Source organism: Sorghum bicolor, chromosome 3, assembly GCF_000003195.3.
Source record: "Sorghum bicolor cultivar BTx623 chromosome 3, Sorghum_bicolor_NCBIv3, whole genome shotgun sequence".
Lineage (NCBI taxonomy): Eukaryota > Viridiplantae > Streptophyta > Magnoliopsida > Poales > Poaceae > Sorghum > Sorghum bicolor.
The window spans coordinates 19,926,651-19,941,959 of NC_012872.2; the positions used below are offsets into that span (position 1 = coordinate 19,926,651).

The window sequence follows — 15,309 nt, forward strand, 5'->3', positions numbered from 1 at the left end:
GCATGATGAGTTCCTGTATGATGAGAGTTTAAAATCCTACCACGGCCATATATACATGCTTATTAGACTATGAACCATATATTTACTTTTTACTGCTTATGAGTATTGAGTGTGGTCAAGCTTGTCATACGGTTAAAATCAAGATTCACTTGCACGTTCACTCACACATGCTGCTTCTACTCCGGAAGTACGCATCCACATATATCCACTCATTTCCATCTCCAGAGCCACCCAAAAGTATTCTACTCCAAATCCGGGAGAGAATAACCAAAAACATTCTCCTATTCCTGCTTTTCCCAGTGAAATAAATGCTCGAGATATTTTGGTTACTACCACTTGCTACATTATTCTAGGAGAGTGAGTGCTCTAAAAAAATATATGAGGAAATAAAAAGGGGCAAGTGCCTAGAACCTCGAAGAAAAGAAAAAGTAAGACGAGAGGTAAAAATGGACAAGTGTCCGATAGTAGAATTAGGGGTACAAGATACCCACCTGAGAGAAAAAGAAAAAGAAAATATAGAGCATCTCATTCTCCTCAAAAAAAAGCTTCAAAGTGCAAGAAAGGTATGTATCCCCTCAAAAGAGCAAAAGTAGAATTAGACTTTCACCATTGTTATCACCATCATCACCATACACCATTCACTCGCCACACATGCATATCTTGATTTGACTTATTGACTTGTTCTTCTGGATCCATGGTTTGACTATGCAATAAATGTCTTGTAAGTATGTATTATCTATCTCCCACCTATGAGCTCCAGATATCAAAACCTTATTAGAGTAGGGTGAGAGAGAAGGCAATATCACTATGCCTCATACCAAAAATACCACATACTTTGAGAGAAGACATATACCATTACTGCCTTGGAAAGGATCCAAAAATACCACACAAGAGAGATTTGAGAGAGTCATACAAGGAATCTCTGAGTTTTATGTGAAAATCTACAAAAACTCTAGAGCTATAGCTGATCAAAGAATAAGAGACATGGCGTTTGACTAGACTGTTCTATCTTTTAACTGTTCAAGACACAAGTGACAGTTGCAAGCCCCATGGTGAAAGGTAAAATGAGTAAGTTTTAAGTCTTAATAGTTTACTCTAACTCACAGATGAGATTTTGCTTGAACGCATGTGTACTTTTAAGACATGAAACCACTGCAGATACTCTTGAGTCCATCCTTGCTCGGGGACGAGCAAGAGGTAAGCTTGGGGGAGTTGTTGACGGTCCTTAAGTACCAAATTTAATCATCAAATAAATAAAGAAAAGGATCCAAATACAACCAACACCCAGACTTAGGGTTTTAACTGACAGAATTCCACGAGTTTTGGTGTTTGTCTATTTCTGCAGGGGGTTATCAGGAAATATGGAGGAAAGGCCCACATGTCGTGTTTACATAGAGATATTAACATGCCGCGTAATTTTCTATCATCTAGAAGACTGCAGAAGCCACGGAAACGAACGGGAGGCCGAGCGGGCCCGGGGGCAGGGCACCCGCTCTCCCCCCTTGGGCGCCCGCCCTGCTAGAGAGACCAATCAGGTCCCGTCTCGCGGATTATGCTCCACCGACCTAAAGGATCAAGAAGAACCGTTCAATCAATGTTGGTTTGATCCGACGACCCAGATTCACTTGAGGGGACTATATAAGTAGACCCCCTGGCCCCTGGAGGAGGCAATCCCCATTATTCATTAGCATATTTTCCAGAGAGGATTCAGAGAGAGAGGTTCCTTAGGGTTCCCACCTCATAGGGCTTAGCATCCAATGTAAGAGTAGAACTAGTTCTACTAGATTGAGAGAGATAGAGTGGAGGTGTAGATCAGAGGAAGCCCGACCTGTCGGTGTCTACTCCGAGGTTGTACCTGCAGGATCAAGTCTCCTAACCCGAGGCTTGCTCCTAGGATTCTTCAGTATTTCGACTTCTAAATTCTAGTAAGTTCTTTGTTCTTATTGTTCTTTGGTTTATGAGTTTACTTTAATCTCTTCCGATGGAGTTTAGAGTAATCATTGCTAGCGTAAACATGGTGTTTGGGTTAGGGTACTCATAGATATCCCCTATCTAACTGGACCGTGGTAGTGGCGAGGAACGTGACATTTCCGAGTTAACTTTGTAGCCCACATCCCGTTAGCAGGATCGGTAGGGTTTATAGGTGCGGGTCGAACATTCTCTGTGGTGTCTAGATTCCATGAGCCTCCCCAATAGAACAGTAGATCATCCTTACCAAAGTTAGAACGAGAGTGCGGTTGTAGTCTTCTCTATACATCGCTCACATCGAATTACATTGTTTGGAGCCTAAAGGGTAGTAGCAATAGATTTGGTTAGTCAGAAGCACGCTTTCTCCCAGTGGTAAAAATATAAATACGATACTCTGGATAACCTCCCGGATGAAGTGCTCACCGATATCCGTGCGCTTGCGGATCATTTCCTGATGGCGTTAACAAATATCAACACGAGGGAGAGAAGCAGGGGAGACGGCGGGGTATTACAGGGTTTCCCTGACAAGTGGGGCCCACCAATCAGCAACCAGGCGCGCCGGCCGCCCGCCCGCACCAGCGCCAGCGTGGAAAACCGCCGCCACGATGGACGCCGCATCCCCGATACCAGCCACCAAAACAGCCATAGGGTATAATTTGCCCTGTTTTGCATATCTTAATGTGAAGATTAGACGGTTTTAAAAGTCAGGGCCCTGGTTAGACGACTCATCATAGTTGAGGGCATTTTTTAGATTTTTTTCTAAATTTTTTAGTACTATAATATTTTTGTTTGTATTTGATAATTATTATCTAACTATAAACTAATTAGGTTTAAAAGATTTGTATAGTAAATTACATATAAATTATATAATTACTTATTTTTTATTTAATATTTTATACATATATTAGAAGATTTTATGTGATAAAAAATCGATTTTAGATCGAAATAAACAAGCCTCATGCTCGCCAAACTCGCTCGCAGCCTCAGCCGCACTGTAGTCTAGTCTTGCAAGATGCGGATTGCGAGGATGCGGCTAAAGTCAAATCCAGCCTAGCGCATAAAGCAGCCCGGTCTTGCCGTTGCCGGTGCAAGACCTCGCAGAAGTTACAATTTAAAAATTAGAAAAAATATCTGTTTAGATCTTTTCTTCATCTAAAGTTATTTAAAAAAATTAAAAAAATCTGAAAACTTCAACAGATTTTTTGTGTACTAAATCAATAAAATGAAAAGTCACCACCTACAAAGTTTTTGATCTCTTCGAGCCATGCGCAGAGGCGATCGAACCTGCAGATAGAAGAGCACGGAGGTCTCGCCACCTACTTTGTTGGACTTCGACCATGCGACGCTGAACGTTTATATACCGTGCCACTCCTTGGGGGTCCAATTCAAATACTTTTCAAGTGTTGTCGTGTATATGTGGTGATAAGTCAACTGCTAACGTCGTACTTTTTGCACAACGTTTGACAAATATCCAGACATCCAGTGGTAGTTAACACATCACCGTTCGCTTGTGCGTGGGGAAGTTGACACATCACCGTTTGACAAATATCCAGACATCCAGACAGCAGAATTCAAACACTGTTTCTGCTCGTGCGTGGGGAAGTTGACACATCACCGTTCGCTTGTCTTATCGGCCGTACTTTTTCTACCAGTCAGTAATATTTTTTTTTACAATAAATCAGCCAACAATAATTTCAGTCATGACTTTTCAGACCAGCGAACAGGCGTTGCAGCCAGTCTAGATTGGATCAGACGTCAAAGGCAGAGGAGGGTCGTTTACAACGATCTTTTTATAATTTGACCATATTTCATAATAGTGATTTGATGAAGTCTTGTTGCGGAATGGTATTTTGGTGAGACCCACTTCCCATAATAATCGAATTCCAAAAAGCTCATTTAGAACGCATGCATTCTCAACAAGGTAAGGCCGTTTCATCACTTGCATCACTACTATAACTAGCTAGCTTAATATGCATGGCCACATCGTGCATGTATGAATATATGGTGAAAACTTATCGGGATCGTTTTTTGGTTCATGGACTGATTGTAACAAATGGCGTCCCAATGAACTTGCTTGCGGAAGAGGCCAGGGTTAGGTTAGGTATGGCTTAGAAAACTCTCAGTACCGGCTTTGCGGTGTATTTTGCTTGAACTTTTCAGTTATTTTTTCAATGGTTAGTTTTAGGTCTTGTTTGTAGGTCATAGTATTATTAAGAAATTATAGTATGTAGTTTAGAAAAAAGAGATCAAGGGTGGAGTTTATAAAACTCAAAAAAGGCTAATTTTTTAGCAATACTAGTTTTTAATAATAAAATAATAAAATCTGTTGCATACAAACACTTCATGACACTCTAAACCCACAGAATACTTGGCATCCAAATAGGGCCTTAATGTTAACAAAATCTGTAGACCTACGAAATTATGCAACTGATTCTCTCCATTATAAATTATAAGATATTTTTTGAAAATATAGCTATAAAAACCAAAACATATTTTTAATTTGAAACGAATGGATTATTATGCTAGTAAACTAATAAGAAACAATCTGCATGGGATAAGCATGGTATTGCACAAACTGGATATATGTGGAGATAATATGCTATTCGAAATACAAAACTACTCAGCTCATGGATCATAATAATGGTGGATTATCTTACTTATTACTTCCTCTTGTCTAGTTTATAAGGCATTTCATGTAGGTCAGAGTCAAACTTTATAATCTTTGACCAATAATTTGATAATAATTTTTAAACTATTATAATACAAACTTGATACAATTAGATTTGTAATCAACTATACTATTCAAAAACCATAAATTTATAATCATAAACAATAAAACTTGAAACGACTGAATAGTTGAAATGTGATTTAAGAGACCGTGTCATGTCAGAAGATACCTTACAAATTAGACCGATGAAGTATATGCTAGTAAATATGGGTGGATGACTTAGAGGTATGGAGCTCGCCACCACCCAGTGTGCCTTCAAATCCCCTCAATTGAGTTTGAAATCCATGGTCACCATTGTTTTTTTTAAAAAAAGGGTCACCATAGCTGTGCTTTTCTTTTTAAATCTCTTATCAGGGTACAGTTGTAGTATCTTGTATATGCATGAACGCACGCCCATGGTACCCACACACCGCACTCACATCTCACGTGTCGATCCCTGCATATCAAACTTACATCCCGGCCGCTGGCACACTCGGCGAGCGAGCCAAGCTCGGTCCTCTCTCCTCTGGGTCTTTTCTGAGCTGAGAGACACGGAGGACAAAGAAGCTATGCCCCATTGGGCCCACCAAACCGTTATGGATCTCTGTTCTTTGCTATTGTGGGCCAAACTTTTAACGGGCCAGCAGCTAGGTCCTCATGCTCACAGTTCCGGGGCAACTGTATGCTATTGGATGACAATATTGTGTCCGTGAACTAGGCGGCCAGAGGCACGAGTGCCGGTCCTCCTCTCTCTCTCTCCACGCACCATGGTTTTGTATTACTTTATGTCTTACATTTTACAAATATTTAATATGTTAGCTCATATAAATATTTTGTTCAACTTAAAAATATTAGATATATTATTTTTATATTGTTACTATTTTTAAACTTTAGATAAGTACAAATATTATATTATATATATCTTTTATATCTGGCTTACGAGCCACTTTGAGCTCATAATGAACTGAACTGAGCCGAACTAAACCGAGCTAGCTTATTATTTTAATGAACTAAAACGAGCTGAGCCGAGGTGGCTCATTTTCTAGCCTTAACGATTATATAGGTTAGTTTAGGACTTTTTACTTTTTTTTATTTAGAACAAGGACCGACCTCGCCGAGGCCGCGAGAGGATCTCTATCCGCAGACGCGGACGCCAAAACCCGCAGAAAATCGGTCCACACGCAACAGCCACGGCGCGCCAGCCGATCCGACCACCCGCGAATCAGCTAGCATCCACCACTAAATGAATAGCAGAGAGTACCACGGGACAACTTTTTTTTTTTAAGACAAGTACCGTATTTTTTACTGATAAGTCATGGTACGATGTACTGTTTGCTGATTTATTGTAAAAAAAATATTGTTGGATTTTGCTGATAAACTCAAGTAAACAGGTTATAAGTATTTCACCTACTACTGGTAGTTGTTCACTTGAGCTTATCAACTGAATCTGTCAACTATCTAGTAGTATTTTTCTCTCATAACAAATCACAGCTAATAGTATTTTCATAAATTTTCAAAATTCCTTATCACATCGAATTTTTATACGCATGCATGAAGAACTAAATATAGAAGAAAACAAAAACTAATGCATGACACATTAAATGTAAACAAAAACAAAAACTAATTACATAGTTTACCTATAATTTGCAAGATAATTTTTTTGAGCTTAGTTACTTTATAATTGAACAATAATTGTCACATATAAACGAAAATATTACAGTAGTTAAAGCTAAAAAATTTCACGAACTGAACAAAGCCAAAAGGCCAAAAGAAAGGAACTTGTCTGGCTACTGTATTTTATTGAGGGTGATCTCGATTTGGTTGGGCACCAGCAGGTCGCTCACGTTTGTCCGTTTGCGTCCGGCGCCACATGCTCACATGTGCCGCCCTGCAAAAGAGCACTGCTTGTCCGTCCACTAGTGCACCACGGTTACACGCTCACTACCTGGAACTGGAACGCCCGCGAGCAGAACGATGAGCGACCTTTTTTTTTTTTTTTTTGATTGACAACGACCGTGACCGACTTGCTGTAGTAGAAAGTAGACGTCGCCAGTCGTGACCACCACAGGAGTGCGAGGAGAACCCTCCCTCACCGTGGAATGATCATGTCCAATCACCGGGCCGGGTTAGCAGTACACTAGTACAGTATACTAGTACCGGTACACCATGTGACACCATCACACCACAGTCACAGCTACCGCTACCTGTGATCAGGCATGGCGCGCGCTGAGGATGCTTAGTGCTTAATTTGTTTACTTTTTTTATTTTGAACCATAATATTATTTTGTTTTTTAAGCCAAATACTCTCTTTGTCCATAAAAAAACATTCCATCTCTTAAGTGACCGCAGATTTACTGTGACTGTGATCCCAAACCTAAGCCTATCATGTAAGGATAATTTTAATTTCAAACACCTGTAGTATAGAAAATGTGCCGAAAAAGTGCACTATATGAAACACATGATTCTCTATCTTTAAAACTTGCTTCCACATCTTTTTAGTTTCTCCATCATCAACCATGTGTCCAGTGGATGGTTCATACCTAGCTAGGTCGATGCCTCCACCTGTTTGTGGTACCGTCATTTTTCTCCTCTAGGATCTCCTATAGTCATAGCAGGAGTGTTATAAACGTTAGTGATGACATAGACGTGGACAGAAGAACTATATTATTAGAATAATAAGTATAATAAAGAGTTGTAAATTAACTTTATATAAAGGTGGATGAGATAGAGTAGGAGAGAGAAGAGATTTGGATTGTTAGTTTATAGCCGAAGAGCTTCAGTAAGCCTTAAGAGAGAAGAAAGTAAACTATGTATTAGTTATTCCCTCCGTTCCAAATTATTGGACGTTTTGAATTTTTTAGATTCGTAGTATTTATTATCTACTTAGATATACACTATATCCAGATGCATAATAAAAACAATATATCTAGAAAAGTAAAAAAACGTCTTATAATTTGAACATTTTGTATATTTTGCTAAATTTTAGCATGCTAGGATCAGAAAGCCTATGTATAGATCACTCAGGCTCATTTTGATGTCATAAACATAATTTATTTCCATCCTTGGGGCATGGTTTAAATCTCCTGTAAAATTAAAAACAATGGCTACTCGGCAGACACGTGGCATCTATATAACAACAGAAAAGCCATTCTAACCCAATCATTCACGAGAGAACCAGTAACAAAACTGTGTACTACGTGGTACGTGCCAGTATATTTTAATCTATCGTCCACTGCCTGCCCGCCCCATCCGCTTCATCACTCCTTTCTTCCCCTGTTTCTCCTCGAACCCAGCAGCGCCTTCTTCCGTCTTCCCGCCCTGCCTCAGGCCTCAGCCATGCCCGTCGCGGCGCTCCACCCTCCCCCGGTCGCTGTCGGCGCGGGACGCCGCAGTTGCCGACGCCAGGCGCGGTGGTTCGCCCTCCGCGCGAGCTCCCTCGAGGCGTCGTCGGCGGCCGTGACGGTGGCAGTGAATGGGACGGCGGCGGCAGGGGCCGCGGTGGAGAAGGTGCAGGAGGATAACGAGGGCCTGTCGGTGAAGGAGGATCAGGACGAGAGGGGGCTGGAGGTCCTCTACGACGACGGCTTCGGCTCCGTGACCGTCAAGGACTACTTCGCGGCGGCCAAGGTCCTGTGCAGCAGGGACGACGGCGGGCCGCCGCGCTGGTTCTCCCCCGTCGAGTGCGGCCGCCCGGCAGTGGACGACGCGCCGCTGCTGCTCTTCTTGCCAGGTGCGTGCGTGCGTCCCTTCATTTCACCTGCCCAAATCAATCACTTCTACCGTCCCACGAACGTAGACAACACTGTCTATTGGCCACTGCAGGAATGGATGGCGTCGGCACGGGGCTCATCCTGCACCACAAGTCTTTGGGCAAGTGAGTCTTTCTCCTTACGTATTAATTAAGGTTTTTTATTGCCTTTTCTGGCCAATAATAGGAGTAGCCTGCAAACCTTATTCTAGATAAATCCCCCTTTTCTTCAAAGCACCTTTTCTTCCTGCAAACAGTTTTCTTTCTGATTAGTCCAGCTCCATGCAGTCTTTGTCAAGAGAGCTATGAAAAAAAAAAACAAGAAGATAGACTAACTAGTCCACTAGATGTTGATGCCTTGCATCTTTTTCCTAATATAATGCTAAAGCACCCATGTGACAAAAGTTGTCTGCCTCTTGTTCCTTCTTGTTTTTGTCTTCACTCTTTGCGTTACATCATCTTAGGAGCCCCTACATAGTCAGTACCACAAATTATGAAGTACTAGCGTTTTACTCGACTACAATTTCATCAACTGTTATTCAAACTGTAAATATTATTATTCTGGCACATAGTGGATGTCATCAAGTCCAACTAATTTTTACGATACCTGTTGTCGTTCCCATCTTCTTTAGCAGCCATCTTTCTTCTTTGGTCACTCATAGAGCTTTCTGAGTTACCCATACCCTTTTAACTCTTGCCTCCTTTGTTAATTCTGCAGAGTATTCGAGGTTCGGTGTTTGCATATACCAGTCAATGATCGTACACCATTCGAAGGTATGATGTTGCTGCATTAGTTCGTGGATACCTCTGGCTTTGATAGCATATTAAGTTACATGCACCGACCAGTTTGACTCAAAAGATTAAACTGATGGTGAGATATGGACAATTCACTTATATTCCAACATTTAACTATATCTTATTAATATTTCTGTACCATCCCAATGTGACTGTAGAAAAATTTGCAAAACTATGAGTATGAATAATAGAACTGTGTAGTTGTTCAAGAGATTGAGGGATGAGTAATCCAAAAGCCGCCCTTTTCTAATACACGTGACTATAATATCATACAGGGTTAGTAGAAACTGTTGAAAAATCGATCGAGCATGAGCATGATTTATCACCCGACAGACCGATATATCTAGTCGGAGATTCATTTGGTGGGTCCCTGGCAGTGGCAGTGGCGGCTCGTAATCCACAAATTGATTTGGTTCTCATACTAGTAAATCCAGGCAGGTGATCATTTTTTGGTTTGAGATTTGATCCAAATAGATTCTATTCATATACTCGTTTTTCCCCAATATCGTTGCCAACTAACCTGTTTTTATTTACCAGCTACATCGTTTGCAAAGACTCCATTGCAGCCAGTATTGCCTCTACTGGAATCAATGCCAAGCGAGTTTCATGTTACAGTGCCTTATCTTCTCAGTTTTGTCATGGGTACAACTCCTCTTAGCTCTTCTTTGAAACTATGAAACACTCAAGAATCCAGCTCATCTTTATCATGGTCTTCTTTTCACCTTTTTCCCCTACAAGAAAAGTCAGTCTTAAATGTTCATGCAAATTTTTTTCTTAAATATATTTAGTGTCAAATTCAATTGTTGCTTCACATTTTCTGGTAGAGAAATTGTTATCTTTTGCAACTCATTTTGTATTATTATCTCTATGTCATGCCCTAAAACAATAATTTCTTTTTCTTGACAATACTTTTGCTATTATTTTCATTTCTAATAATCTCCACTTCTACAACAACAAACTGCATCTTGGCTCTTTTTTCGCATTATTATGTAATTTCATTTCTTTTCTTGCCACCCCTGCTAGGTCAGCTCTATTTCTTCATCAAGTAAACAAAGATCAGAGAATTCAGAACAATTCAAAAAATTAAAGACACATAAATGCAAATAGTACATACAGTATGGGGGAATCAAGGAAAAATGTTGTCATTTTTAAAAGTACTTAAACTTTTTGATAAATCACAATATGGCAAGGAATGTACTAGGGAAAGCACTTGAAACTTTGAAGACATTCAAAATTAACTATTGGATTTTTGGGCTATCCAACATTTTCCTTTTCTACAAAAAATCTTATTATTTAATAGCATTCATTTTTTTATGTATTTTATATTTGTTTCTATTTAGTAGCAAAAGAGAGACATTTTTCATTGGTAGGAAATATATTAGAGCTGTAACCATGTAGAAAGAAAACATATATCTTATCTGTATGTTCTTACTTCAGAGAATATGTTTCAACAGGTGATCCACTGAAGATGGCTGCAGTTAGCATTGAAAACAACCTATCTCCTCCAGAAACTCTACAGAAATTGTCAGACAGTCTCACATCAATGCTTCCTTTGCTTTCAGTATGTTGTCCAATGTCCCCTCTTTTTCTTCCCACTTTTTTTTTCCTACATATCTTCAAGTTTCAATACTTTTGAAATGATAACCCTAATGCTCATAAGTCTTAGCAGACCATTCTTCTTTCCCTTTTAGACATGCATGAGAGTTGCATATGTTTAGAGCTGTACAGAACCTCTTCATTTACAGAGAGATGCACACTATGAGTATCCTTTAACTTAAGTTTGAGGGACTCGTGTCACTGGTAGGTAGCCTAATTGCAATCAGGCCCACCTGACAGTGACATGAGTCCCTCTACTAGTCTAGATCAAGATTACACTACACACCAAATAAAGACATGATCATGAACTAAACTTCAGCACCAGGGAAGTCTAAATCAACCGCATGGCTCTAAAGCTTTTAGCACTTGCAAGGCACCAAACATGTATCAGATCAGTCATCACTCTTACAACCAATATGCAGAACATTTTTTTAAAAAAAAACATGTGCAAAACATTTTAACTCAGTTGTAGCCCCAATTCACAAAAAAGTGTGAGGAACATTGCTTTTATAAATGCTCCATGTTTTGTAAAAGATGGAATGAATATGTATTTCTTTTAACTTATTATTTTAAAGATTGTGTCCTTTCTCCTTGCATGATGAAATCAGTTACAAATCTGGCTGCATAATGGATTTCTTATTCATTTGGGAAACATTTCATATCATTATTTTTTGACTTCATGCTTTTTTCTTTACTTCAGGAATTGTCTGATATTATACCAAGGGATACTCTTTTGTGGAAGCTCAAACTTCTTAAGGCAGGAGCAGCCTATGCAAATTCTCGTCTTCATGCTGTGCAAGCCGAAGTTCTACTTCTTGCCAGGTCCGTGCTATAATATTTGCTATCTATACTCTATAGTTTTGTAGTCCATCTACTTTTAGTGTTCATGTGTTTGGGTTCAAAGTACAAATCAATAATATACCTGTATTCAGTGGTAAGGACAATCTTCTACCTAGTGGAGAAGAAGCGGATCGACTCTTCAAGGCACTGAAAAACTGCAGAGTTCGATACTTCAAGGACAATGGTCATACACTACTCTTGGTACAAAGCATCACTCTTAAAAGTTCTTCTGTTATTCCTAACTCGCTATCTAATTATACATATATATGCAAAAGCAGTGTATTTCTGAGCCTTCATTTTTCAAAATTATATTGTGACTGCACAGGAGGATGGTGTCAATCTGTTATCTGTCATAAAAGGAGCAAACATGTATCGCCGTGGAAGGCAAAGGGATTTTGTAACCAATTATCTCCCCCCTACTTTAAGTGAATTCAAGCAAACATTTGATGTGGATCACAAGTATGTGTCAAAATTCTGAAAGTTGTGTTCTACTTTCATCTCTCTCTCTCTCTCTCTCTCTCTCTCTCTCTCTCGACAAAGTAAGCAAAAATTTTTGAATCTTCTGCAGACTGTTTCACCTTGCACTGAGCCCAGTCATGATGTCTACCCTGAAGAATGGAAAAGTTGTTCGCGGGCTTTCTGGTGTTCCTGATAAAGGTCCTGTCTTGTTTGTGGGCTATCATGCGCTGATGGGTATTGAGTTGAGTCCTCTGTATGAAGAGTTCCTTAGGGAGAAGAAGACAGTTGTTCGTGGCATGGCTCATCCATTTCTGTTTGGAAACAAATTTGACTCATCGCGCCAGGAGATATCTCGGATCGATACTGTTTCTATGTATGGTGGATTACCGGTCACCCCAATCAATATGTACAGGTTATTCAAGAGGAATGACTTTGTTCTGCTTTATCCTGGCGGAGTTCGGGAAGCTCTGCATAGGAAGGTTTGTTTAATTTGACCATTTATTTAACCCTCTAGTAGCCTTGACTGAATCATTGTATGATTATTATCATAAAGATTTCCAATTCCGATGTGTTAAAACCAACTTAAAATGAGCTAATTCGTCAGTCGCCACACTTAAGGAGATGAATAAATGCTACTTGAACCCCAACTTTTTTTTACAACTTTTTGCTTCTTCCTACTGTAACTATGTACTGTATTTTGCAGGGTGAAGAATACAAGTTGTTTTGGCCAGATCAACCAGAATTCGTAAGAATGGCCGCGCGCTTTGATGTTACTATCATACCCTTTGGGTGTGTAGGAGAGGATGACGTTCTAGAGGTAGAGATTCGTTAATCCATTTGTTGAAGTGAATTCTTTCACACCATTAACTAGAAATGAAACCGTGGCTGGCCTAGTACTTTTGCAGGGCCTTGTTTTGCTTCAGTATTCCATTGTGTAAAAAAAATGCATGACCACTACAAGCTATATGTCATGTTAGAACACATTTGTAACTAATAAGTTTCTTTGCTGCATGGTGATGGAACTAATCACTCACTCTTTACACTCATTCTGCAGTTGGTTCTCGATTACAATGATCAGAAGAACATTCCCGGACTTCGGGAGTGGATAGAGTCAATCAACAAAGAAGCCGAGAGAGTGAGGTAACATTTCATGATATTTTCTCCTCGACAAAGACAGAAAAAATGATAAGATCTTAAACTCTTGTTCATTCATGGCAAATTGGCATGCATTTCATTTCAGGGACAGCGTAAAAGGGGAGGATGGAAATCAAGACATGTACTTGCCAGCTCTTCTCCCAAAAGTACCTGGTCGATTCTACTATCTATTCGGCCAACCGATTGAAATGAAAGGGATGAACAACCTTGTCAGAGATAGAAAGAGGACCAACGAGGTGTATTTACGTATCAAATCAGAAGTGGAGGAGATAATGTCATATCTCAAGAGGAAGAGAGAGGAAGACCCTTACAGGAGTATAGCGCAGCGTGCGCTGTACCAGGCAACATGGGGCGCCTCTGCTCAGGTCCCAACTTTTGAGCCATGAAGATTTGGTGCAGAAATGTTTGTGTGATTGGATATTTAGAAGTTCACACAAACGACGACAGGAGAACAGCGACTACCATTTCTGTGTGAAAGTAGGGAAGGGCATCTACGAGCTGCAATTCATTGACCGGATGTAATGCATTCTGATTTCTGAGGAAATCTCCCTCATGCTGTACAGAAGTAGATTACGTATAGTATACAGAAAAAATGTATATTTTTAGAAAAACTGAAATAATAATTTTAAATAAAAAGCACACTAAGCGCAATAACTGAAAATAGATAAAAGAAATTGTATGTAACACCCCAGACGCCACAAAAGCCTAGGATGTCACTATCTCTTCCCTCATGCCAAATTCTAAAACTTGGCAACATAAACCCATTAACAATGTAAAGCGCAGAAGCAAGACCAACGATGAAACCATTATTAAAATAGGCTCCACCCCATTTAATATTATCAAATCATGAGGGGTCACCATGACTAATAAATTAATTTTATTACATCAATCCAAACCCAACATTAATCATTAATAACTCTATGTGTGGGTGAATCAGTGAAGATGTGCTGCAAATCCCCTCCCTTCCATGCAAGCATCAAGTACCTGAATTGAGTAATGCAAGAGTGAGATGAAACATCTCAGCAAGCAAACTTGTTTTGACAAGCCATTTAAAACCACAAGTCGAATTAAACAACAATTTAACATAGAGTTCCACTTATGGATAAACAAGATACAATATCAATATAAAATGGGTCACTTCCAATTCTGAACATAGCCAAATGGTAGGGCTTCATAGTAGCATGGACATATCCCCTCAATTTACTTCATGAATGCATATGAATGCAATGCAAAACGTCTCCTGCCTGCACACCCAACAAGGTGTGGAGCTGCATCCCATGATGCTGTACCGGTACGGTCGTGACCATAGGTCTACGACATAACTTCCAATGCAAATGAATGATGCAGTGCACTTGGCATGCTGCAATAAATTAACATACACTGCCAATGAGACTTCAACTTCATCTTCAGGGTTGTGGGACAACCACATATAACAATATGGAATAATAACATCACCATGAATAAATAAATAAATAAGACCACATGTAAATAAAGTTGAATAAACCAATTTCCCAAGTTTTGGTCGTTAGTGGTATAACATTTTTTTAGACAATAAGCTATAGGTGGTGAAAATAACAAGCCGAAACGGTAGCAAACCACCGCTACATTCACTTGCCTCTTTACCGAAGATCAAAATCGCTAGCGGAATTCCAAAGTGCTACCACCTGATCATAAGCAATTCTCAGTACAAACACAATCATACAAGCAAATACAACAACAATATGCACTAGAGAGCCCTCAAACCCGATGCTAAGCATCTACCATTTAGCCTATAGTTCTTAACAGCAGCACTAAGTATTCTCTTTTTCACAGTCTTTAGACCACACACCCAAAAATTGTCAAAGTTTACCAAATTATATAAAACTCCATTAGTTACAACTTTTATACTGCAAAGTTTTGCATAAGAGGTCTGCAACATGGCTTAATTAACCATTGAACTTCACTGAATATTTCTGTCGACAAGAACAGTACATCAAATTTCAAAATTTCATAACTAAAGATATACTAATGACAAAATTATCATCTTTACCAATATGGAAAG

The 15,309-nt window shown here is 39.6% G+C and overlaps 1 protein-coding gene and 1 pseudogene across 1 annotated transcript; one reads left to right on the plus strand and one right to left on the minus strand.

Moving 5' to 3' along the window:
- LOC110433655 overlaps nt 1-15,309 on the minus strand; it is a 112,987-nt pseudogene that overhangs the window by 69,719 nt on the left and 27,959 nt on the right.
- On the plus strand, nt 7,881-13,922 carry LOC8086355 (acyltransferase-like protein At1g54570, chloroplastic). The gene is made up of 13 exons (XM_002455575.2): nt 7,881-8,405; nt 8,498-8,549; nt 9,142-9,197; nt 9,494-9,652; nt 9,756-9,860; nt 10,673-10,779; nt 11,515-11,636; nt 11,747-11,855; nt 11,980-12,113; nt 12,223-12,592; nt 12,817-12,930; nt 13,168-13,253; nt 13,354-13,922. The coding sequence occupies exons 1-13, from the start codon at nt 8,012-8,014 to the stop codon at nt 13,652-13,654; spliced, it is 2,109 nt and encodes a 702-aa protein (XP_002455620.1). The 5' UTR covers nt 7,881-8,011; the 3' UTR covers nt 13,655-13,922.

Bases quoted from the DNA above. Each gene is read 5' to 3' on its own strand.
- LOC8086355 (XM_002455575.2), top strand. From the start codon at position 8,012: ATGCCCGTCGCGGCGCTCCACCCTCCCCCGGTCGCTGTCGGCGCGGGA. The intron at 12,593-12,816 runs GTTTGTTTAATT...TGTATTTTGCAG, and splicing joins GGGAAGCTCTGCATAGGAAG to GGTGAAGAATACAAGTTGTT. The intron at 12,931-13,167 runs GTAGAGATTCGT...CTCATTCTGCAG, and splicing joins GAGAGGATGACGTTCTAGAG to TTGGTTCTCGATTACAATGA.